The following is a 25,224-nucleotide window of genomic DNA, read 5'->3' on the forward strand; positions in this document are numbered from 1 at the left end:
CACGCGCAGTAGCTCGCACAGGCGGAAGTCATTGTGACACGAGGCATCTAGAATGTTCTCCGACAGGTACGTAAAACTTATGTCGCATTCCAGTCAGTTTTATGCTTGTGCAACTAAATTTATTCCTTTCGACATTTTTGTTGCAATTATCTTCTTTTCTCTTGTCTGTTCTGCAGGACGAAATATTCTGCAGCTGGAAGTTCTGCATTCAATGTCAGTCTCGAGCTTCATTCTATCAATCGAGGTCGCCTTTGTGAACGTCTGAGGAAACGCCATGACGTTCCTGAGGGAGCCTTTGTTATGTTGGAAGGCGGCAAAGAGGAATCTCGCTACTCATCAGACACAGAGGATCTCTTTCGTCAGGTGCTGTATCTCGAGCTGTAGAATAAATCAAAGTAACGTACCTAAACCACCACATTTTTGGTCGTACTTTATAAAATAATGATTGGATTGAAATTGTGCAGTAAATTTTGCAATCTTGCTTTGCAAGTTGCTTTGTTTTTGCTGATGTTGTGGCTGAACGTTTTGTCATTGGTGGAGAGGCGTGACTTCTAGGAAGAGGGAGTGTTTCAGGAATCTTGGCACCCTGCCTACTTTTGCTTTCAAGATCAACAAACAGTCTAATATGACACATAAAGTGGATTTATTTTAACATATTGCCAAAGTAATAGTCATCTATATGAGACAATAAATCCGAATTAGCTCGCACCAAAAAATTGTCTGATTGGGTAACATGCATTGGAAAAAGATGAGTGGGCGGGAGTTGTTTATTTATTATTAATTTTTAAATCATCATCTAACTCAGCATGTTTGGAAGAAGTGTCTGTGGTCGCAGTTGGCATGCTGAGTACATCGTCCACCCGATCATTGAATCCAACTTTCTGCAATACCTCATGAAGACTACAGTCGCCAGACACACAAAGAATCTTTTTCCATCTCTGAAAACGCGTGCCTGTCGAACACGGATAGATGCCCAGGCCAACAGAAAACATATGTAAATATAAAAACTTAGGGCCCTCCAAACACGGGGGGGGGGGGTTATCCCAATCAATGAGACAACTTTTGGTGCAGCCTTATTGCAGATATTATGATAATACACGTGTAGTATCGGTTTTCGTTGTTTTTTCTGTTTGTGGTTTTGATGAGATCAAGTCAGAGAGGCTTTTGGGCTACAGAAGTACTCTTGAAACACTTTAATACAATTTGTAGTGGATACCTTAATTAATCACTTAGCTAAAGCAAGTTCAGTTGTTGTTGATGGTGGGAAATTGTGCAGTATTCAGCTGACCATTGGTCTTGACATGCAACAGCACACTAAAATACGAATAGATGGTATCGTAGAAGATGCTGTAGAACAGCTAGTGATCAAAGTACATTCTAGACTCCTCGGATGGCAAGGAAATTTCCTGCAGAGTCAGAAAAAGAAGCCTATTAATTGAGCAAGTTTTATGTTTTTTTGGAATGTAAGACGATCTAACTGGAGCTAGAGCATATTCTAATGGACGGACAGAAATTACATGTCAGATGTAGAGTTAACCTGTCTCTGTGAATCCAGAAGGAAAACGTGGTGTATGTTTTGACGGATGGTTTCTCCTACTTGTGTGCTCTTGAATGATGTTTGTTTGTGCTCAGAATGCTAAGATTACAGAATTCTCCCACACCTTAATTAATTAAGCAATGAGTGAGCATACCTAAGACGAGAAATTGTTTATTGTAGATAAGAGAATAAGGGTCCTAGGAGAATTGTTACTATGGGAGAATTGTCATTATGGTTGTTAAGTATCTGAAGTCACTATGCAAACCTTATTTACCGTTTAGGATGACACAAAGGAAATCAATGATCATGCGGAATTATGTGCATGGGGTGACACTGTATGTGGGGTGTCCATGTGCATGTGCATTTGTGTGCACGTGTGTGTGTGTGTGTTTGTGTGTGTGTTTGTGTGTGTGTGTGTGTGTGTGTGTGTGTGTGTGTGTGTGTGTGTGTGTGTGTGTGTGTGTGTGTGTGTGTGTGTGCATGTGCATGCATGTGTGTGTGTGCTTGTGCATGCATGTGTCTGTCTGTCTGTGTGTCTGTGTGTGTGTGTGTGTGTGTGTGTGTGTGTGTGTGTGTGTGTGTGTAAGTGAAGAATAATTTAATACTCGAGTTTACGTTTTAATATCGATAAGAACTTGTAATCAAGCTGTTTGAATGTTATTTTGAATGCAATCACGTTCTTGTCTTAGGAATCATATATGCATTGGGCCTTTGGTGTTCAAGAGCCAGATTGTTACGGAGCAATCGAAGTAGATTCTGGTCGTGCCATTATTTTCATGCCAGAACGTGATGAAAACTATATCATCTGGATGGGAAAGTGAGAACCAAATAATTACGCCTTACTTTGAGAGGTCAACTGGTTATGTATTGAATAGCTTCCATCCATATATCCTTAACTAATTTAGTATCAACCATGAAGTAATGTTCATTTCATTGAGAGTGGATTGTAGTTTCAATTGATATATGTTTTTACTAATGTTTTGACATGTGACTGCTCGGGGACAGCGGAATGGGGATGAGGATCCTCAACTTTGAGCACAACCACTAGTTTGTAAGCAAACAGTACCCTCGTAGTTCATGTACTCCAATGTCCTTTCATGCCCTGCCTCTTGCGAATTGCTCTGGAAAGTCCAGCTCATGTATAGAATTGAATAACATTCTGACTATACTTTCAGTTGATGAGTTCACACACAAACTTGAACCTTGACGAAGTTAAGTTGCCAATAGAGAAAGTCTACTTTATCATGTGTAATAACTTTATGTAGTACAGTATGTACACATGTGCAGTAGTGTTACACTGATAAGGGTATTTGGCCGATATATACCGATAACAGGTATCCAAGCAACAAAAAGCCAATACCGATAGCTGATACCGATATCTGATATAATTATATATTTTATAGATAATCATTGATGTTCGTGTTTTACAAGTCTTGCTGTGCATGAATCTTGTATTCTCGGCCACCTCAAATTGCTTCCAATTGTTGGACTTTTGTTTCTCCACCGACATGCACATAACTCACGGTATTCTAACAGACTGTCTATGCATGCACAACCTATCGGCCTGCACTTACACAACATTTATGATTCCGATATACACTGATATGCCTATATTAGCCGATAAGCAATAACCAATAACTGATTGGATTATCAGTTCAACTCTAATGTGTAATGCAGTTTGCGAACTGTCCATACTATGACTAAGAGCGTGTTCACACTAGTCCTAATTATGATTAGTGTAACATTATTCTAACGCCATTCTAACGCCGTGGAGAGTAGCATTACAACTGCATTAGCGGCATTAGTGGTTGCATGTGACTTTGGCATGTGAGGTAGTATACAAGAAGAGCATGCTGCCAATATTTCTGATGTGCTGTATGTTTAAATGTACAAATGCATCAACATGGTGACGTATACCAAAGGACATGCAGATGTGTTCTTTGTGCCTGTGACAACTTCCTGCCGTCCCTGAAGGAGCTGCCAGAGAAAGCAAATAAAATGTTTTTTGGATGTGACGGATGAAAACTGTCGAGGCTAGTTACACTCATGTGCCCATGTGACTTACTAATCATAGTTAGCAGTGTGAACGCGCTTGTGCTAATGTTAGTGTAATCCAGATAGTTACTTAGATGTCGGTGTGAACACACTCTATAACACAATTGTTAGGCCATATCCTCCGGAACACTTTGAGAGGAGGTATGATGTGCAAGAGGTTCATTTCTTCAAAGAAGATGAAGCAAAGGTATCTTGTCGATTCTGAGGTCATTACATAACTATGTATTGTCATGTATTGATAGATTGTTGAAGTACTCAAGAGCAAGGATCCTAGTGTGCTTCTGCGACTGGTAAGTATGTTGTACCATTGCATGTGCTATTGATACTTTGGACATGATGATGTTTGGTACTCTAAATGATCGCAAATGGTTTATATAAAATACATACATACATAAATAAATAAATAAACAATAAGTAGTATAAATAAACTAAAGCATGAAGTCGTGTTGTTATTAACAGAAAGGAAAAAACACTGACAGTGGGAAATTTACAAAACCAGTAGAATTCAATGGCATCAAACAGTACGTTCTACCTCTTCTTTATGAGATTGTTGTGCGCGACTAATATTGCATCTAGGTTTGACCTCAATGACAATATACTGCATCACGAAATGACCGAGCTGTAAGTGTTTACACATTTCTGATTGCTCGGGTTACCTACACTCGTGAACCTGTGAATGTATTATCTAGTCGTGTCATCAAGACTGACAAAGAAGTGGATGTCATTCGACATGCTTGTTGTGTCGCCGGCGAAGCTCACAAAAAGGTGGATCACAGTCTCATTGTATGGTTGATGTTGATTTGGGATGTTTGATGTAGATGATGCAACAAGCACGTCCAAGAATGTACGAGTTGCAGTTGGAAGGGTGTGCTTAGTTGCTTATGTTCATCAAGTTTAGTTGGCACGTCTATACGAATGGCTTTAATATTAGGATTTTTCGAGGTTACGTCGCATCACGAGGCCATAGACACCTTGCATACACTCCCATTGCTGGAAGGTGAAACTTTGTGGTATGGTTTACTTTGTATTAAATTTTAATTAATTTGTTGTGTTTGTATCAAGTGGTCCCAACAGTGCTATTCTTCACTATGGTCATGCCGGATCTCCTAACAACAGGAAGATGGAAGACGGCGATCTTGTGTTAGTGTGTGTGTGTGTGTGTGTGTGTGTGTGCGTGTGCACGTGGTAGGTTCATTGTGAGTGTCGTGTGTGATCGACAGCCTGTGCGACATTGGCAGTGAATACTACTGCTATGCTTCCGACATCACGTGCACGTTTCCGGTCAACGGCAAGTTTACCGACGAACAGAAGGTTATCTTCAACGCCGTGTCGGCTGCAAACTTGGCGGTACGGCAACGAGCCATAGTCGGTCAGTTGTGTGCATTGGTCTGCTCGTTCGAGAGCTGTAGGTCGTGCTTTAGGTAACAAATGGGTCGAGAATCATCAAGTTGCCGAACGCACGATCCTCACTCATCTTCGGGATTACGGTATGTTGAAGGGTGAAGTGGACGATATGATGCAAGTGTATCTCGGTGGAGTGTTCATGCCGCACGGCGTCGGCCACTTCTTGGGGATCGACGTGCATGATGTCGGAGGATATCCGGAAGTATTACAGAGCCATGAATTGTTGTTGGTATCATTTGTGTGCAATGGATTGATTGTTGTAGGGTGCATCTCGAAGTGACAAACCTGGTCTTCGTTGTCTTCGTTGTGTCCGAACTCTTGAAGAGAACATGGTCGTGACGATCGAACCCGGATGCTATTTCATTGACAAAGTGAGACGATGTGTGTGTGTGTGTGTGTGTGTGCGTGTGTGTGTGTGTGTGTGTGTGTGTGTGTGTGTGTGTGTGTGTGTGCACCTGATCGAGTCTCAATGTGTACAGTACTACATTCATCTTGACTTTGTCGTATAGCTAATGGATGATGCACTGGCTAATCCAGAGCAAAGGAAGTTCATTAACGTTGAGGTCTTTGAGAAGTTTAGAGGATTCGGTGGGGTGAGTCGAACATCCATTTTTCTCTGGAATATTTCTGTCAGCAATGTATTAATTAATTAATCAATTATTGCATTATCATTTATTACCTTAACTAATGCCACGTACATCAGACACAACTATCAGAATGCGAATTAATTGCATTTGCGTATGTACAGTATACATACAAGCAGGAGCATGCTCCTGATACATGTACAAGCTATGCCATAGTCACGTGATCAAAATTGAATGTCAGCCAATACAGCAAATAACTAAACTTGCAACTAAAGTGTTGCAAACGTCGACTAGAACAAGCTTTGCCGTAGTCACGTGATTGAAATTGAATGTGCCAATACAGCAACTAACTAAACTACAACTAAACAGTAACCGTCTCACACAAACGTTTTCTCGTGTCGTTAGACGATCAGCATATCCATTGATCACTTTTTCGTCGCTCTGTACCGTAAATTCACTTCTTATTTCGTCCTCGTCGTCCTGCATTATCCATACGTACTGTAGATCTACCGAGAATCAGGGCCGTCCGCCGTCTGCTCGGTCCTCCTCTCTCCCCAGCGGGCGTGCAGGCCGTTTTCGTTGCATCGCAGAGATGCGCCTCTTCTCGCGACTACTGTCGTGCTCCAGTTGATCGGCTGCGAATCGTAGCTCTTGACCTACAAGCTTTGCCGCTTCCGTGGGTGAGGGAAATGACCTCCGTGTTGACAACTTGTCACCTCTGTCGTTCACCATCGTTCCTGAGTTTTGGGCGGATGACTGGGGAATTACTTGTATTTTATTTGGTTTTGATTTGAGCGTGACGTAATACCATAGCGTGAAAGGTCGAGTCAGCGGAAATCACGGGTGCTATTGGGGTATGCCGTCCGATCACGTGAAGATTATGCGGGGGATTTCCCTTGTAATGCCTATCTTTAGCAGTCACGCTCGTATCCCGTGTAGCTGCCTTATATAGTACGGCATGGAATTAGCCAGCTCTGCATTTTCTAGTGGGACTGTGGTGACTGCAGTTCGCGTATTGATCAAGCGGTAAGAGTTCTATCTCTACAGACGTGTGGCTGTGTTCTCAGCACCTTCTAACGTCTGGAAATGATCGTTTAGGGAAGACGGAGCTGGATGCCACCTAGACTTGCTATGACATCTCAAGACGCAGATCCAGCAGGGAGCACCGTCACAACACATCGTTCTAGGCTATTGGAAGAGTGTCATCGTCTTATTGACTTGTACGTGCACGTGAAAGCGACGCAATCAACCGAATACAACATCGAGTGTGCATATGACGCAGTAGTGATCCGGACTGCTCGAGAAGTAGAGAAGAGGCATGTCGCTCAGTTCGACGAGATGTGCTCGAAGCTAAACATTACTCAATCTGGTGCCTATTCGACCTTTCAAAGTGTGTGCCAAGAGTTGTTCTCCACCGGAATCAATTGGGGTCGAGTGTCCGGGTTTTTTGCTTTTGGGGGAGCACTAGCTGAGGCCTGTATCGAAAAACGTGTGCCCAATGCAATCAAACAAGTCAGTCATTGGATGAAATCTTTCTTGGAAGGAAGTTTACTAGAATGGATTGAGAGCAAAGGAGGCTGGGTATGAAATAGAAATTCGATCTTCCTAAACATTAGGTCATGTCCTTTGTGGGTTGTGATAACAGGAAGGGTTTGAGCAACACTTCAGTACTAAAACACAACCGTCCCAGTTCACTAGTGGTTGTATGACGTCTTCCTCGATGAAGAAAATGTTAGCTGTTGGCCTCGGTTTCGGTACATTGTTGTTGATGGTGTCTGTGAAATGAGGATCAGACTTTGGAATGCCTGAACTACAGACATCTTGTTAGGCGAATTCAAGGTGTTTTGGTGTCACTGTTAGCTTGGAAATGATTAGAAATATTGTTGTGCTGTGATTTGCTAATGGTAGGCTTTGTCAAGCAATGAGCGTTTTTGATAAGTCTGTTTGCTGCTTTAGCTTTTATTGGTTTATAAAAAAGTTCTCAAACTGTACATAGACCAGTGGTATTTTCAAACACTTGTTTACACTATAATGGTAGCATGTGTACGTCTACTGGTAATATAACTATATCTGTACTTGTCTGTTCACACCGAATCATAGACTTACTGGCTTAATTAATTAACAATGTTTGTTGCCATGATTTGCTTTTTTGCTTCAGATTCGTTTGGAGGACGTGGTTGCCGTGGGACGAGATTGTGCTGAGCTGTTTGCTCTTCTGCCACGCACTCCTAAAGATGTGGAAGAACTAATGGCGTCTGACAAACCTGAGCAGTGAATTTGGCTAGCAGTGCCAGTTGCTCTCGAATTGCTTTGTTTGCTATAACAGTTTTTGGTGACATTTTGATTACTACAGTGTAGCTGTGCTTTGCAGTATTTTCTTTAGCAACGATGTGCTTGATGTCTACTGGCTAATCAATCAAACATATACAGTACGTACCCATGTGACAGCATTGCAAAGTTGTACTTGCTGTATGTAACAAAAAGTATGGCCACTGGTACAGTTTATCAAGGTATAATCATTACTGCAAGTTGTTGACAATGGAGAGGACAACATATAGAATCGAGTTGAGTGGATTTTGAGAGTATGGTTTACAGCTGCCAGAATACAAAATATTTTGTCAAACCTCCAAATCAAAATGAGTAAGTCAGTCGAGTGCATTGACTAAATGGACATGTATTTATTTATGGCAGGACACAACAACACGTGAAGTGATTCAGCGTCAGTGTCAGACATCTGATGTAACATCTCAGCTAGCATTGACATTAAACTCCGCCTTCTATAATCCGTAGGCGTTTTCCTTCTTTCCAAGCAGTGCATCCCCCACACAAGACAGACCGGAAGATTGTAGGTAAGATAAGAGTATTATGATCATTGATATCCCATAGTCGCATACCTTCAAACTATATATATATACAAGCTCGAATGCCCGGCTTGGGGGGAACACATGCCAGGTGCTTCTCATTTCCACTTCATAGCGCCGCAGTTGACACACACGTTTGTCATAGAGCCAATACAACACAGAAGTGGAGGAGAGACAGGTCGCCTTTATAGGTAGAGATTATAGCATTAATGACAGACAGACAGACAGACACAGTTGTGATGTATTCCTCTACCCATATTGTCTACTCCTCTGTACCAACATTGTCATCATGGATTGTACGCATCTTTACCTCGCGTCAGCGCTAGGCGTCTTCTATGGTGGCCATGCACGTTGTGATGTCTTCCTCTACCCATATTGTCTACTCCTCTGTATCAACATTGTCATCATGGATTGCACGCATCTTGATTGGATTATTGATCCCGTTGAAGCCATTTCGACAGTCCCGTTGCGGAGAACAGGTGTATCGAACCTGGCATCTATAATTTCGACGTAAATCCCGTAACGTGCAAGTCACGTGCAATACTTACCCGGATAATCCGTTCCCCGTATATGTCGAATGCCGACTCTCGTCATCTCGACAGTCCCGCTGAACGTCGTCTGTTCGAAGACGTTGCTGGCGTTTCGGGGAACAGGTGCATCAAACACGGCAGCTCTTCGACGGTCGTAGACTGGCAAACGACTGTGGGCGTATTTTTTCAAGACCCGGATATCAGCAAAATATCTTCCGTTTGCCAGCGTCGCCCGCAATAAGCGACGCGACGCGCTCGGCGCGTACCGTCCGACGTCGGGAACGGGCAGTCTACATTCGGTGGAGATACGATGCGCCGTTCCGGAGATATTCGCGCGCGAGCGGAAGCGAGCGCGATCGGCGGGAAATGCCGTCGTCGTGGGAGAAGTCAGGAAGACGATCACGGTCTCACTTTCGAGATTAATGAATTCGGCGTGCGCGAGCCAAATTCGGCCGAGATCGGACTCGCCGTCTTCGAGAGACGCTCGTACGGACGGACACACAGACAGACAGACAGACAGACACCTCTCCTTTATATATAGAGATATATATAGATAGATATTACTCAAAATCCTGGTTAGTATATTACATATCTAGCTCTAGAAAAAGCTACAGAGTTGATGCAGTAAAAATACTGGTCATGATAAGTAAACACGCAAACTGGCTGACTGACCGACTTAATAAAAATCAATCAATACATAATTAATTAATTAAATTTGTGAACAAATTAATGTATAAATAAACAAATGAATGCATAAATGCAAAGGCTTATGATAATGGTTCCTTGCCTTTGACCACACCTATCTGCATTACCAAGGACTTCATAGCTGTAAGGTCCATACCACACTATGGATTGGTGTAATGACATACATCCACCAAAATATCCGTGACACACGTAAGCACAAGCTGAATATACATAGATAGTCAGATTCATTGTACATGTCTATGAGGTAGAGTATAATTGTTTGCATTTGTCTTCGTTGAATCGATTTACTCTGTACCAAACACGAACACGTTGACCATTAATGTCGAATTCATGGTCATCTTTAAGCACAGTATCGTCGTCACAACTACAAATTAACAACATACAGTCATCCATCCAAGGCTTCGAGACTTTCATTAACAGTTGTGACGTAACAAGTTCTTACTATTGCATCAGATTGTTCATAATGTTGTCTCTCGATGACTTGCTTTTAGAATAGACAACAATAAAACAGCCATCCATCAAAGAGTCGGGAAACATTGCTTCCATGATTACTTTCACTGTTTAATAAAGAGATCTGATCATCATATGGGAACACTCATCAACTGTAGTGAATGACTTGCAGTTGAGTACCTGTACTGGCTCGAAAGTGTGGTTCCAGAGAGGTGATTACTATCAGGTCGTACTTCAAGGGTTCTGTTTTCTCTCCCTCTGGCAAGGATGCTGTAGTTTTGGTCAACCTCTTTCTCAGCTAAATGAGTGCACGAAAAATTTACTTTTCACTTTAATTAACAAGGTTGGGACATCAAGCACACCTGCTCTGACTCTTTACCAGTTTTGCTAGTGATATCAGAAGGAACTCGCATGTGATATATGTTTCTAAATGTTTCCTCGATGATGAATTTCTTTGAGTCGGCTGCATGTTTTGCACTAACCATTTCGAGATTTGATGAAGTAGAATAGAATGGATTAAAGTCAACCGCAAAAGTCTAACAAACAAGTCTATCTTACTGAGACAGACAAGCATATCACAGTTAGCAAGTGTTAATTTAATTAAGCAGACAGCAGATAAACAATCAAATAGCAAACATGGTACACACACACACACACACACACACACACACACACACACACACACACACACACACACACACACACACACACACGCACACAACACTACTACACCATAGTTTCGTGTAGCCAGACTCCTACTTCTTTGCCATCTTTTCTTTGATTACAACACAGAACACTACACCCAAACTGTCACACTGGTTAATTAAATAACCTCTCTGCTGAGTCTTGCAAGTGCAACTGTGCATCCCTTGGACCCACAAAATAGATGAAGTGCGCACTTAAAGAGAATATAAGGACGCTTAAAGGATTCATTTTCTCCACTACCTCGACATAGGTAAATAAGATGATCACCCAAATGACAAGTTGGACCATTCACTTGATTTGGCTGCTCAACTGCATTCGTCACACGATCAGCTAATTTGTCCAACTCGTCCATAATAGTTTCATCTTGATTTGGACTATTGATAAACTGAGATACATAGTTGGTGTAACTCTCATAGTCATCGGCCCATCTTTCCTGCAAATGCAGTTCAACTTGCACATTGTACAGTGTTTCTCCTAGTCCTTTATCAGAATTGAATAACAACAAAGTCAGAAAATCAAAATCATCTTTTATCGTCGACTTTGTCTTTTGAGAATGACTAGGATTATAGTTCCCACTATTCATAGAAAATGAATAGTAAAAGTCAGCCCTTCCTTTGTAATCCAGTTCTTCCCAGTGACTTTGTTTAAGCCATACCAACCCAAATATAGCAACGCCAGCTGTCAGTAACAATAAAATCATATCAGCAATCCACAAAGCAAAGAAAAAACTAGACGATGTGTATGAGCACAGAGCATCAAACGGATCAAGTCCATCATTTGTTGATACGTTCGAGCGTTCCGTTTCACCAACCAATCCCACTCTCGAGCAGTTAAAGTCGACAGTAAATGCAACACCTCCCTCGTATGTTCCCAACATACCAACAAATGCAATCCAACTGACAACAGTCTGAAAGATGATCTTGTAACGATACGAACGAAGCAATCCAGTCTTGTGTCTGTAGTTGTCTCTCAAGTACTGCACAACAGCCGAAGTATCCTCATTATATGTCCCCACTTTTTTCTCCCTCAAGTGCTCTATACCAGGCGTCAGAGAAAAGAACTGCTGCAAGGATGGAGCAGCATAGACTTCCCACACCAGTTGAGGTGTCACAACAAAAAATGTGTGAAGCACAATAAGTGACGGTAATAGATCGACTCGTAGGACGTGCCTTGAGCACCAGAGAACAACATATGCATACTGATCGCGGTCGACATATCTCGGAGCATTACAGGCTAGACCACGATCCAGAAAGATCTCCTCTCCTAGACCGAGAACGGCAAAAATGATTGCTAGAGGCGAAAAGTAGCTGAACACGGCATCCCAAATAAATCTGTTGTATTCGATTATATTGATGTCGCTGGACGAGTATTCGTTGTAAACTTGAGACAGTTCAGACCCGCTCATGTTGAAGATCACGTGGGCCATTCAGCCTTGGTCACCCGACGGTTGGATGGTCGCGACGATAGAGGCAAGGGCAAGTGAGAGCTAAAGATCTCAGAATCCAAAAAGTGGATCTTCCAATGACAATATGAGATCCACCTGTATATAAAAAAACAAAAACACATAAATGTCATTAGTTTACTTTATCACTAATTATGTAAACTTGACGAATTATTTAGATTTTAGTACTGCATGTACTCGTAGATCCTGGCTAGGTGTACTGTTACTCCAGCCTCCGACAGCAGAAGCTTCGTTTCTCTAGAAGGGGCGTCAAAATTGAAAGATGCCTGTGTATAGTGTTTCCGCAATCTTTGTTTTCACAAGCGTGCAGTTGAAGCAGTTATTACTCTATTTTCTACCAAAAGGGATGTTGCAGACAGTTTCAACGATTTCCATTTTTAGTATCGGCTACTTGCCATGACAAAGTTTGTCATGGCAAGTAGCCGATACTAAAAATGGAAATCGTTCATGTCTTCTACAGGTCATGACCTCTCTGAGATTTCTTGCTAGACCAGGACTTGCAATTAGAAGTGATGCCCTGGTGAAAGCCATAAAAATTTCAGTCATTTACTGGATCTTTTGAACGGTCTGATAATATGCTCCAAGACTTTTTGGCAAAGAAAAGGGATAAATATACTTGTCATGATGTTCAAAACGAACTGCTTCAAATTATTGCCAATCGAATTATTCGAGACATTGTACATCGCATAAAATCCTCATGTTCATATTTCTCTATTATGGTTGATGAAACGACCGATTTCAGTACAACCAAACAAGTTGCATTGGCTTTACGTTGGGTGGATGATGACCTGGAACCCCTCGAGGAATTTCTAGGTATCCATCAGACTGGGTCAATTGAGGCGAATAGATTGGTTGCCCTAGTGAAAGACATCTTAGTACGGGTTTATTTTGACATGAAGAAATGCCGTAGTCAGTGTTACGACGGTGCTGCCAACATGCCTGGTGTTCGAAATGGAGTTGCTACACAGATTTCAGCAGTAGAGCCAAGGGCACTGTACACTCATTGCTATGGACACTCTCTCAATTTAGCATGCCAAGACACCATTTGTGAAGTAAAGTTCTTAGTTATAGAGGCCATTGACATGTCATTTAAATTTCAAAGCTACTGAATTACTCATCCAAAAGGATGCAACCTATAGAAAACTGAAACAGCAGTTATCCCCCGTAGAACCTGGATTTTGTTCTCTATGTCCCACAAGATGGACAGTGAAAGAAGACTCTTTGGCAAGTGTTGGAGCTAATTACTCTGTGCTACAGAATAGCCTTGACGAGTTTTCCCGTTTACTTGGAGAGATTTCGAAGTGTCAGGCAAATGGGGTGGCAAGCGAAATGACAAAGTTTGATTTCCTTTTTTCTTGAAAGTAGGATACTTAGGTTGGTTGATAACCTAAGTCGTACTTTACAATAGTCGAAGCTGTCAGCAGCAGAAGAACAGGTCGGAGTAGATGTAACATTCAAAGCAATTTCTTTGTTGAGTACCGATGAAAAAATTTGAATTCTGGCAAAATGTAAATGAAAAGCCTGAAACCACGAATGTTAGCGTCCTTCGGGTGCCACGTAAGAGAAAGGCTCCCAAGCGGTACGAGGTTGGTGGCGGTGTAGCCAGAAGGTAGCCATACCAGTACTCCAGGGTTATATTTTTTATTTTGCAGCAATTAACAGAGTTGTCTCTTCCATTAAAGATCGCTTCGATCAGCCTGGTTATAAGGTGTACGTACTGTACACCTTCAGAACCTGCTAACGTGAGCCTCATCCCGTGAAGACTACAGTGAGGTTATGAACCAAGTTGTGAGGTTTTATAAAGAAGACATTAAGACTGCGCGACTTGAAAGCCAATTGGAAGTTCTCACTGCTCACTTTCAGTCTCATAAAGAACGTGAAGGAGAAACAGCAATCAAGTTTGAAGTCACATGTGGCCAAGTGAACGACTATGTCATTAGACTAGGAAACGGGAGACAACTTTCGAGTGAGATTGTGGAAATGCTTCGCTTAATTCTCGTTATGCTGGCTACTAATGCCACAAGTGAAAGATCATTTTTCGGTACATAGAAGAGTGAAAACGTACCTACGCTCCATCATGAGCCAAAACCGATTGAACCATCTGATGATGTTAGCTGTCTACAAGGAGATAACAGATAAGCTAGATCTGGTTGAATGCGCTAAGGAATTTGTTTCTGGAAACGAACACAGGATTTCAGTATGTCGTCGATATTCACAGTTGGTAGTCAATGAGTGAATATAACTGGCAGGGAATGGCCTAGCATGAGCTGTCTTTTGACCACGCCAATTAGCGCGCGCTAGGCCGTAGCACTTTTTAGTAGCCTTCGCCCGTCCTGTATGGTGGGACTTAGTCTCGCGCAGCCAGCTCCTCCCCATTTTTGACTTCTGTTGGCGGGGAGAGAGTCTGGTAAGTTCCTTTGATGTCTTGGTTCTGCCGACCCCAGCATTCCATAGGACTTAGAGACATAACGATGATCTGTTAATTGAGATAAGCGAGCAACTGACGCGAACGCACTACTAATTAGTATCTATCTGCATGTATAACGAAGTCTTCGCTTCTCTGTTTCTGCTGCAGGTGCTACTGGACTTTGTTCTAGTTCATTTGCTTCCACAGGTTGCGTGGCTGCCTGCTACAGGCATGGTAAGAGAAGCGCGCAGGTCGTCTTCTTGTACAACAACATTGGCAGGTGAGTTGTTCGTCGGGAACCAACAGCATTCAACGACTAGCATGTGCCATACGTCTCACCTACAAAAATTCGAAGTGCATAATCACGCAACTTTCGAACTTGACAGTACAGAAGCCAATAAAGTGTGCTACGACAGGGGGAAACAGCTAGAAGCTGCTCGTCCTGTTGCTAGATCTAACGTTGCAGCTGCATGACGAGCCTATAGGCAATTTCCAGAAAAACAACTCACCTGCAAGGTTGTCGTACAAGGAGACGACCTGAGCGCTTCTTTTACAGGGCTAGATCCAGAGGGGGTTCAGGGGGTTAGAACCCTCTCTTTTCCAACAGGTGTGGTTCAATAATTTGTATAGTTTCATTCTGAAAGAGAAAATTAGTAATACTATAAATAACTGCTAACGGTGAACCTCCTCTGTAAAAAATTCCTGGATCCGGCGCTGTTTTACCATGCCTAGAGCAGGCAGCCACGCAACCTTTGAGAGCAAATGAACTAGAACCAAATTCAGTAGCACCTGCAGCAGAAACAGAAGCGAAAACTTCGATGTACATGCGGATACTAATTAGTAGTGCGTTCGCATCAGTTGCTTGCTTATCTCAATTAACATATCATCGCTATGTCTTTATATCTGCCCCATGGAATGCTGGGGTCGGCAGAACCAAGGCATCAAGGGAACCTTACCATACCCTCTCCCCGCCAACGGAAGTCAAAAAGAGGGAGGGGCTGGCAAAGTGGGACTTCTTGTGTTTCTTTTCCCACGTGAGCTCCTCCTACTCTCGCGTGAGCGTCGTTCTCCACGTGTCTCATCGCCATGAGCGCTGTGCAGTTGTCACAAGTCTATACTAGGATATCATCAAACCAGATTAATGACGTGTCAAAGAAGTACAACAGATTTCTCTGGGATGTTGTATTCAGATATTTTACTCTTCTAGGAATCACTCTGGTCGCCATCGGTCTCGGAGAAGAGTTCTTTCTCGAACGCGGTCTTGCTTGTAACACGCCCGAACAAGTAAACCGCGATCAGTACAGATTTGTTGTCCTCTGGTGTTCCAGACACGTGAGACAAATCGATCTGTTACCACTGCTCATACTCGCACAGGCTTTGCTGATTGTGGCTCCGCAAGTGTTATGGGACGTATACTCTGCTTCATATTTTCAACAGTTTTTCTCTCTTACACCAAGACTGGAGCGTCTAAGATCAAAAGAAACAGGAGACTATGACGTCGACACGACTCGCACTGTTAAACATCTGAGACAAAAGTACAAAGGAAAACTTCATCTTTGGACATTTTATCATTTCAAACTCATTTTTCAAATTATTGTCACTTGGCTTTGGATTGCTGTAATGTTGGGTGTGTACAGGGGACAGTCAACATTTGACATCGACTTTGTATGCTCTGAAGTGCCATCTCAAGTCTACAATTTGAATATGTCTAGCACAAATGTTCAATGCACGTACACAACAGCCGAGGCTTTCTATCCTTTGTGGATAGCTGACATCACGTTGCTAGTAATTGCGGCAGTGTTTGGCATTTATGGATTTGTCTGGCTTAAAAGAAGACATTGGAAAGAACTTGATCACCAAGGAAATGCTGATTTCTGCTATAAATTTTGTATGACCAGACATCAGTACAATCCTGACAATTCTCATAAATCCACGCAAACAATGAAAGACGATCTTGATTTTTTGACGTTGGTGCAGTTTAATTCTGATAGAGGTCAAGGAGAATCTTTGTATGATGTACAAGTTGACTTAGACTTGCAAACAAAATGGGCTGACGATTATGAAAAATACTACAACAGACTGCAGCTGTTGAAATCTAAAAATGCTACCAATCAGTCTGAGACAAATGATGATGAACACCAACAAGAGGCAAACGATTTAATGAAATTTTGCTTAGAGAAAGTTACAAAAGGAAAATTATACGAATGTTCACTTCATTTGTTTTGCGGTTCAAAAGGTTGCACACTTGCACTTGCAAACATCAGTAAACAGGTAGATGTGTCATGTTTATGTTACTGTAAATTGTTAATTAAATTATTTATTTTGTAGACTTATGCGGTTGATTTTAACCCCTTTCAGTGTCTCAAATCAAAACGTAAACCTGTCGCAAGTGATGTGACAGAATCTGGTGAGTCTGCTGGAATAAATGTCATTGAACAGAATTTTCAGAACATTTGTCATCTGCGAGTTCCTGTCGATATTACCAGCATGACAGGGGAGGAAACTGCAGAGGTACATTCACATTGTTCAAATATCTTTATGTAGTAAATAGCACAGGCAGAAGTTTATGGCTTGTGTAGTTGTCCAAGAGATTGCAGAAAGTTCCAGGAACTCCAGGAGATACTAGGGGTCTTTGCTATGATTTGGTATTTGTCAATTGCTTGGAGACACATTTTCGTGCCAGCACAGGTAAATTAAAAAGAAATTTTAGTCGAGTAAATATTGGCATCATCTATTGCATTTCATTAATGTATCTTCCCTTTTTCCAGCCAGAGTTGTATTAGATTTGCTGCAGCGAAGCTTTAGAGACAATTGTATCATTCTTGTTTGCAGTCCAAATGAAGATCTTCCCTCAGAAATAATGGAAGATATAAAAACTATGTAATATCAAATTTAACTTGCAACAGCTATTATATAGCGGTACTCGTGTGTTTATAGTTGTGTAGATCCTCCTCCTGAAATTCGACGAAAGACTTTTGACAAATGTAAAATTAAAGTTTGTCTGCAGCAATATGAAGTCGCTGGAGGACAACATCGCAACAATGAAGGCGATCAGACTAATAAGAATACAACTGATCTGAACATGCTACACAACAGATTTTCTACAGAGGAGTCTGAACGAGAAACTCGTTTCTGAATCGCATCAACTAGATATACAGTTGCGTTGTAGATAAACTAGAGCATTGCAGTCTGTGTGCGAGAGACTTTAGAGGAATTGGTGTATCAAGCGTAGTTTTAATTAATTAAGACAGCATCTTCGTACATAGGGAAGTCAGGAATGTCATGCGGCATTAATTGGTGGTCTGCACCGTCGGCTAAAACTAGTTATGTATTTCACTACATACCGTATAAGTCTTCTAGAATGTGTATAATTAGCAGCCTAGAGAACTGCTAGTTGTTTAATTGTACTAATTACTTCGATGTCCTACATTCAGTTCCTACCGTAGAACTATATATATATATATATATATATATATATATATATATATATATATATATATATATATATACGAAACGGCAACCTGTATCTGTGCACCATCTAACCAAGCATGACTTTATCAAAGTACAATATATAGGACAAACACACAGAGCAAAGTAGATAAGGCATACTGCTAAAGGGCCTAACCACCAAAAAATTACCCACAACTCAAGAACGAAACTCTAAGTTGCCAATCCACACTAAAAATTCAAGTAGCTCCTTGGCGTTAAATTCACAACGCAAGTAAATGCAGCGGTAGTACACAAACACACACACACGACACTGCAGACTACCGCATGCCTCAGCTGCGCATGCGCACCGAAACGTAACGAGGGAGTATCGGATTCATCTCAAGTGCGACGGCAAACTACTATTATGCGTACATATATTGTTATATGTAAAAAGATGCATCGGACCGTCAACAGCTCGAGCTTAGCTCTCGAATATTTTAACAACGCATCCCATACACCAGTGGCGTATGTACAACCAGGTATATTTTAGGTATCCGGGACACCCTAAAGAGGTGGGCGTAACCCTTACTGTTAGCGCGAGTGACTGTTAGATTGAGTGCTAAAGGGTCCTTTCAGAGCTGTATGTATAGTAACCCATCTTTATATCTGAAGATTGGTAGATCATTAATTGTTGCTACACAAGAGCAACAGGCGTGAAATTAGGACGCGTATGCAAATGATAACCAAACTGCCTTATAAATCATATATATATATATATATATATATATATATATATATCAATTTGATATTAACTCTTGGAAATCCTACTCGGAGAGTGATGGGTACGGGCATGCTGCATGAGAGCCGGAGACTGAGCAAACTGGATCGAGTCGGTAGCAGATCGTGAAGGCCGCTCGTGGTCTTGCATCTATACGTTGGATCCCCACTGCTCAATCTTCGCGCAGCGCTAGCAGAGTCTTGCAAAAAATTGACGGGCATGATCACAGAATCATTAATCATCAGAGTCATCAGAGAATTATTAGAATCATTAGAGCCAGTCAGCAATATCAAAATCGAACATCTTGGTTAAACAAGTCAGCACGGTACTCTAGGCTTGCCTTCATCCAGTTCTAAGTTTAGATGCGCTCTTCTGTCTCTTCAGGAATTCAAGCAAATGATGAAGTACGCACTGATCTGCTTGGTGCCCAATAAGAAAGGTTATGACGCATGGTAAGCTTTTCTTTGATAAACGTCTCGCAAGCAAAATGGATGACCTCCTTGGTACTCTAATGTCTTTAAAAAGCTGAAAACTTTTACGTCACAAATGAAAACAATAAAAGCAACTTAAACGGAAAGGCAAACTTTACTAAAGACGCATTGCAACCAGTTTGCTCAGCTTGCAGTTGTAGCTCAAGCAAAGGAATTTATTACGGAAGATCTGTTGTCGCACGAACTAGGACCATCCCCCTATTCATTTACAACTTTATATGCAGAACTAACGAAGACGAGCAAGTTAAAGCTTTTGCCGCTGCTGGAAAAGGACGTCAACATTCTCCATTATGTGTACAATCTAGAGCAGCATATACTGTCGATGCCATGGCAACTCTACCGACTACGATACCGACTGGTGCCACATTTGGAATGCTAGCCGATCAAGTTCTCAAAGGCATTATACTTACGGTACCATTAAAAGGCGGACTTGTGGAATAGCATTATATCACTGGAGACAAAATTGAGTAAGATATGAAATGCTGGTAGTTACCATCGCGAGTGCTGAACAAAAACTTCCGACTTGGAAGAAACTTATGACAACCTCATCCAACAAAGTTGCTTTTATTTCAATTTTTGCCAATCAATGAAAGATGCGGAGGTATTCGCAATTACTAAAGGCCAGAAGTTACATTACTGTCGCTAACAAATGCGAATGTCTTACCAGTACCGAGGGCGTATCTGTAGTAGTATGCATGCAGTTGCAGAACTGCAGTCACATTAGGAGGACGCTGACACACGTCTATTCTTACTCGCTTACCATGCTGCTATCTCGGGCTACGCAGCGATCATAATCAAATCGCTCGATACTGATGTGTCTGTTAGTGGTGCGTGGGCAACTAGCCGTATTCCATCACAACTAAGTTTGTATACAGGTACAGGCCAGAGATGTCGGTACATAAGCTTACACAACGTAAAGAGAGTTAGGAGACTGCGTTAGGAAACACAGCGTTAGGAAACTGCGTTCTATTTAGAAAAGTAAATTCTATAGTATATAAGCGATAGCCATTAACCAATGGTTTAATTACTCATCAGCTATGTTGCGAGAGTACTGCTGCAATAAATAAGACATCTACGGCTTAACGATCTCACCTAGGGTCAAATTGATTTATCAACTCCTCGCGCGAACCTCACCTCAGATGAACCATTGGTTGTAACCAGCTCCACGTCTGAAGAGAGCGTCCCAACTTCACGTGTGAAGCTCGCCCCAGCTCCACGTGAAGCCAACCCGACCAATGACCACTCTACTACAGTGTAAGTTTACAATTTACGATTTCAGCTCCACATCGCACGTTACCAACCACTCCATGGTAGTTCGTATCTTCCTTGGCCAATTCCAAGGGTAGTGCAAAGGGAAGAGTCATCGTCAACGCCCTAACCAGTTGTCTACGATGGGCTCTGCGTTCGGGACTATTCCAACCAGGCGACAACACAGAACAGCTCAGGAAATACCGGACAGCCGATGGATTGTGAAGAGTTGGGATGGCATTCAAGAACCAACTCCTATGCAACAGATCGATCTTGTGCAGAAGCAAAATCTCAGTACGACCGTGAACGTCTTCGGATGGAGTAGAGGCGGATGCACAGATACACGCTTACACGGATATACAAGCGACGAGACTGTATCCCAAAAAACATGATATTATTTCATGCAAAATGTCGAGTTATTTGACATCGAGCAATTCGAGTAGAATGCCCAAGGAAGGAAAAATCAAACTCATCCTCCAGAATTACCAAAACTACTAAATGAAGCTGTGTTTACACCGTCGCTTCAGAGCTACGAGCGTGTGTGTGTGTGTGTGTGTGTGTGTGTGTGTGTGTGTGTGTGTGTGTGTGTGTGTGTGTGTGTGTGTCAATGTGTGTGTGTGAGTGTGTGCGTGCGTGTGCGTGTGCGTGCGTGTGTATTTATTGTAAATGTCAATGTAAATTTCTTACTAATTTTTGTCTGTGTATTGTCATTATTATTAATTAATCATTAGCTTGATGCTAGAATATACAATTGTTTGAAAACCCAGAAATGCGTCAATGTGATAAAAGATAATTAAATAAATATCATCAATGCCCCACACTACACTTTGAATTCAGTACATGCACATGCGTGACAGCTACGTCTCTTGGAGCGGGCTTGTTTCCACGTTATTTCTCAATTCTGCATGTACCTTTCTTGCTTTCATCACTTGAGGTGGACACAATTATCATGCTTTTGTTGAGGTGTTGCTATTATCTTTCGTTCCGTTAAAATTAATTATTCGTAGCCAGAGATGGATGTACGTGCACGGGAAATACTGTGAAGCAACATAAATGTATAGCGACCGGATCCATAAGAAAGCATGCAGCGCAACGTTTCCTATAGATCCTTCTTGCTAGACAACGTCGATCGTTCTTCATCAGTCCTACTTGCACCTGTAAATATATTCTTGCACGGAGCGGGCTTGTTATCCACGTTATTTCTCGATTCTGTAGCGCTTGATCTTGCATCACTTGCAGTTAATTTTAACTGTTGAGGTGGACGAGATTATCATGCTTTCGTTGAGCCGTAGTTGCTAGCATACTTCGTTCCGATGATAATTCGTCGTAGCTAGATAGATAAAGATTAATCTCGTACGTCTTCTAGAAATACTGTGAAGCAACAATCCAGAAGAAAGCAGCGTTAACGTTTCCTACGAATCTTTCTTGCAAGACGACGCTGATCGTTCATCATCAGACCTACTTACAGCCAAAACATATTGCTCTCTTGAAGACCGCGTACGACATGTTGGTCGTGCGCAACGGTAAACATGCATGATCCCATGGGACCTTCCCTTGGCTTCTTTAGGAACGATGAATTCGTTTGTTTTGCGATTTTTCTGTAAAAATAACAGACGCGTACCATTCTAGCTTGAACTTTACTCTGCGCTTCTCAGTTTGACAGTTTAACGTTTTCACTATGGATATGACATCTCTGTCACAATGCGCGGGATTGTTACGTTACCCATTGTTGGTGTCCCAAATGACTGCTGATTGGCTCAGTAAATTCCCGAGAATGACTCACGCCGATTTGATATTGTTACGTCACCTACGTTTCGCGTCCCAAAACCATTGCTGATTAGCTCGACAAACACGCTTACAAACAAACACAATTACAAACAAACATAAGTACAAACATAGCGACATACCGACAGACAGACCGGAAGTCAATTAAGCCCGTTTAGAGTAAGCTTCTCGCGAAGCAGTCCACTACTCATTGTGGTGTCCTTCTTTTGCGCTCGTAGCTAACCAACTCAAAGTCCCCATTCAGACTTTGAGTCGTGCATCAACTAGATCGACAGACCTACATGCGATCCCAGCAGAGGCATGCGAAACCCAGAATACATCTCATCACAAAGCCTGCGAGTTCTCTTACATTATTACAGTGTGAGAGACAAATTCAACAACTCGTCGTCTTCCGAAGACCAATGCAATGCAGTCCTACCCGTTTTTGAAAGTTTGATCCCAATAATGCCAACATCAAAGCCATCCTTTTTTCCAACCCAAACCCATCGACATGACGACACAATACTGAAAGACCACAAGAATGCAAAGGACTGTCACATCTGCAATAAGCGTTTGGTCGTGCACCGCGCCGGGGTGCAAGCTGAAACCTATTATTTCTCCACTACAATTTGTGTCACGCTTGACGTCTTGTTCAAGAGCTTGACCGACTGGTCCTTGTGCAAATAAAGACTGTAGACTGCGTTAAACAGTGAATTCACCGCGCTACAGTTGAGTGTATGATGGATGAGTGGAAGGCAACAAAACCATTTCACACCAGTATGCAGACATATATCGACAATAGTTGGTACGGTCATTGGCAACCAACCATGTCAATAACTCAACATTACAACACAGTGAAGATAAAGATTCCAATCTGCTTGTCTTGAAGCTTGGATAAACCGACGAAAGAGACTAACCATATCACCGTATGATGTCCAAAATACTGACGTTGGCCTACAATCTTGTTTGCAAAAGTCTCAGTAGGCATCGTACAAGTCGTTGAATGCAAAATGTGCCATTGAATCGGTCACTGATGGCAAAGATTGATTGCAGCGAAGTTCCGTCAACATATTGAGCAGATCTGGCTGGTAGACTTGTAGTCTATTGCAAGTCATCCATTCTTCAAACTCTTCCCAACGAAGATTCGTCAAGATCTCTTTGCCTCGTGCCCAGACTCTTTCGCGCTTGTCTGTGACTTACACTTAACCCTAGTTCACAATATTGACGCGACGCAAAGATCAGATGGTCCAAAGCTCGATTCCAGCGCACTTAACATAAAAACAAATACCGCTGGTATACATGACTCTTCAGCTGCTATTTCTACTGCGTCGTAGACGCAAGAAAGTTGAAACAGCCGGAACGAGACAAAAGTGGATTAGAAAAGTATTTAGCGACGCTGGCGGTAAGGACAATTTAAAGGGCATTTTTCTTCAGTCCTGTAGTCTTTTCAATCATTCGACCGGGTTTGCCAATAACACGAGTAGTTCGTCACGGATATTCCACAAACGCTTTATCCACTGCTGATCCCAAATATGTGTGTTAGTTCTAGGATGGGTGCTTTTGATTGGTTGAAATTGATTACGTGCCAGGGTTTGACGGCGAGCACTTCCGGTAGTTGACACTGGTTAGAACTTGGTTCAATTCCGGCGTCCACGTCAACATCGTGACGCCGGGTCAGCGCCGGTAACGCTGGTGTGTTCACAATTTTGATGTTGGCGTCGGCGTCAGACGTTGACGTTTACTAGTCTTTAGATGGACTTGTTCCCAGACTCGCGCCTGCCAATGTCCGGTTTCCCGTGTAACACTTTCAATCTCTCGTGCTCCAGTGTCACGGGAAGTTGAAAGGGTCATACGGAACCGGACACTGGCAAGCTCTCGTGAGTCTGGCGACGAGGCTAAAGATCTCCATGAGTCCGTTTGTAAACAGAAAAGTATATACAGCCAGTTGGCATTCCACACCGTTAAGTAGCAATATATCATATCCTCGACAAGCTATAATGTTCCCTCTGTGCTCGCAAACCTCCCTTTCTCTCTACTCCTCTCGCAAGTGCATGCGACCCTAGAGGTACTTTCGAAGAGCCAGTGGTGTCCTGTCCTTCTCTGTGACAGCTGCTCTGTACTTTGCTTTGTGCGGGCGTTCGTCGGTAGATCGTGGCGTGCACCACATACTTAGTTTCCCACATGCGCTCCAAACCGCTGCACTTCAACGCTCCTACTTTGGCACGCGGCCTTTTATCACTTTGGAATAGCAACTGAGCTGCCGTTTCGTGGTAGTCTGTGCTTTGTATAATTACGCACCGCCAGCGTCTGTAGTGGGTGATTTCATGATCACTGTGGCATCACCTATTGTGACGTCGCGCATGCCGATTTGATCAAAGTGGACACTGAAGGTGTTTCGTCTTCCAGCTATATGGTAGCTAGAGTTATTTGGAACGACGCGCTTTCTTGCCGATCCAACCCGCCTTCACCTGCGCGCTAATTTTTCTAGAACGGAGCATCGAATCTCTACCATGCTTATAGAATGATCGTTCCTGAAATCAGACTATAAGCAAGGAGTGCAGTTTACTGTGGGTAACGTTGATAGGAGCAAGGTATTTAGATATTTTTAGTTTAGACTATATCCGGGTCTCTAGTTAACATAAATGCTGCTACCTCCGTTTGCCGGTGTGCCAAAGGAATAGCTGCAACGTCTTCTACACCTGCAACGGCAGTAACGCTTTCGAAATGACGACCTAAACCGAGACTGTCGAAATAGCTGCAAGATAAGACGTGACTCTGTGACATATAACGAGTTAAAATTACTCAGGAGTTTGT

General features: G+C 42.3%; 5 protein-coding genes across 6 annotated transcripts; 4 read left to right on the top strand and 1 right to left on the bottom strand.

The window, feature by feature from the left end:
• The first annotated feature begins 6 nt into the window (after positions 1-6).
• On the top strand, positions 7-8,012 carry LOC134178884 (xaa-Pro dipeptidase-like). 2 transcript variants are annotated; one of them, XM_062645795.1, is made up of 16 exons: positions 7-66; positions 177-363; positions 2,227-2,354; positions 3,704-3,779; positions 3,835-3,882; positions 4,052-4,113; positions 4,169-4,213; positions 4,282-4,357; positions 4,411-4,457; positions 4,524-4,589; positions 4,655-4,732; positions 4,813-4,961; positions 5,014-5,198; positions 5,260-5,367; positions 5,506-5,589; positions 7,739-8,012. In XM_062645795.1, the coding sequence occupies exons 1-16, from the start codon at positions 53-55 to the stop codon at positions 7,853-7,855; spliced, it is 1,470 nt and encodes a 489-aa protein (XP_062501779.1). In that variant the 5' UTR covers positions 7-52; the 3' UTR covers positions 7,856-8,012. The 2 variants fall into 2 exon arrangements, with proteins under 2 accessions (XP_062501779.1, XP_062501780.1); XM_062645796.1 differs by lacking the exons at positions 7-66; positions 177-363 and adding an exon at positions 646-664.
• On the top strand, positions 6,525-7,571 carry LOC134178885 (apoptosis regulator R1-like). The gene is made up of 3 exons (XM_062645797.1): positions 6,525-6,606; positions 6,679-7,161; positions 7,226-7,571. The coding sequence occupies exons 2-3, from the start codon at positions 6,694-6,696 to the stop codon at positions 7,364-7,366; spliced, it is 609 nt and encodes a 202-aa protein (XP_062501781.1). The 5' UTR covers positions 6,525-6,606; positions 6,679-6,693; the 3' UTR covers positions 7,367-7,571.
• Positions 8,013-9,720: 1,708 nt separating the features above from the next.
• On the bottom strand, positions 9,721-12,237 carry LOC134178783 (uncharacterized). The gene is made up of 5 exons (XM_062645676.1): positions 10,959-12,237; positions 10,489-10,662; positions 10,307-10,424; positions 10,119-10,233; positions 9,721-10,040 (listed from the first exon to the last, which is right to left on the bottom strand). Exons 1-5 carry the CDS (start codon positions 12,234-12,236, stop codon positions 9,914-9,916), a joined length of 1,812 nt encoding a protein of 603 aa, XP_062501660.1. The 5' UTR covers position 12,237; the 3' UTR covers positions 9,721-9,913.
• A 631-nt stretch (positions 12,238-12,868) lies between these two features.
• On the top strand, positions 12,869-13,402 carry LOC134178478 (zinc finger MYM-type protein 1-like). The gene has a single exon (XM_062645355.1). It carries the CDS (start codon positions 12,869-12,871, stop codon positions 13,400-13,402), a length of 534 nt encoding a protein of 177 aa, XP_062501339.1.
• A 2,381-nt stretch (positions 13,403-15,783) lies between these two features.
• On the top strand, positions 15,784-17,836 carry LOC134178481 (uncharacterized). Its single transcript, XM_062645356.1, has 5 exons — positions 15,784-16,971; positions 17,029-17,211; positions 17,280-17,388; positions 17,469-17,580; positions 17,638-17,836. The coding sequence occupies exons 1-5, from the start codon at positions 15,787-15,789 to the stop codon at positions 17,834-17,836; spliced, it is 1,788 nt and encodes a 595-aa protein (XP_062501340.1). The 5' UTR covers positions 15,784-15,786.
• Positions 17,837-25,224: the final 7,388 nt, after the last annotated feature.

This window comes from Corticium candelabrum, chromosome 4 (genome assembly GCF_963422355.1).
Source record: "Corticium candelabrum chromosome 4, ooCorCand1.1, whole genome shotgun sequence".
NCBI lineage: Eukaryota > Metazoa > Porifera > Homoscleromorpha > Homosclerophorida > Plakinidae > Corticium > Corticium candelabrum.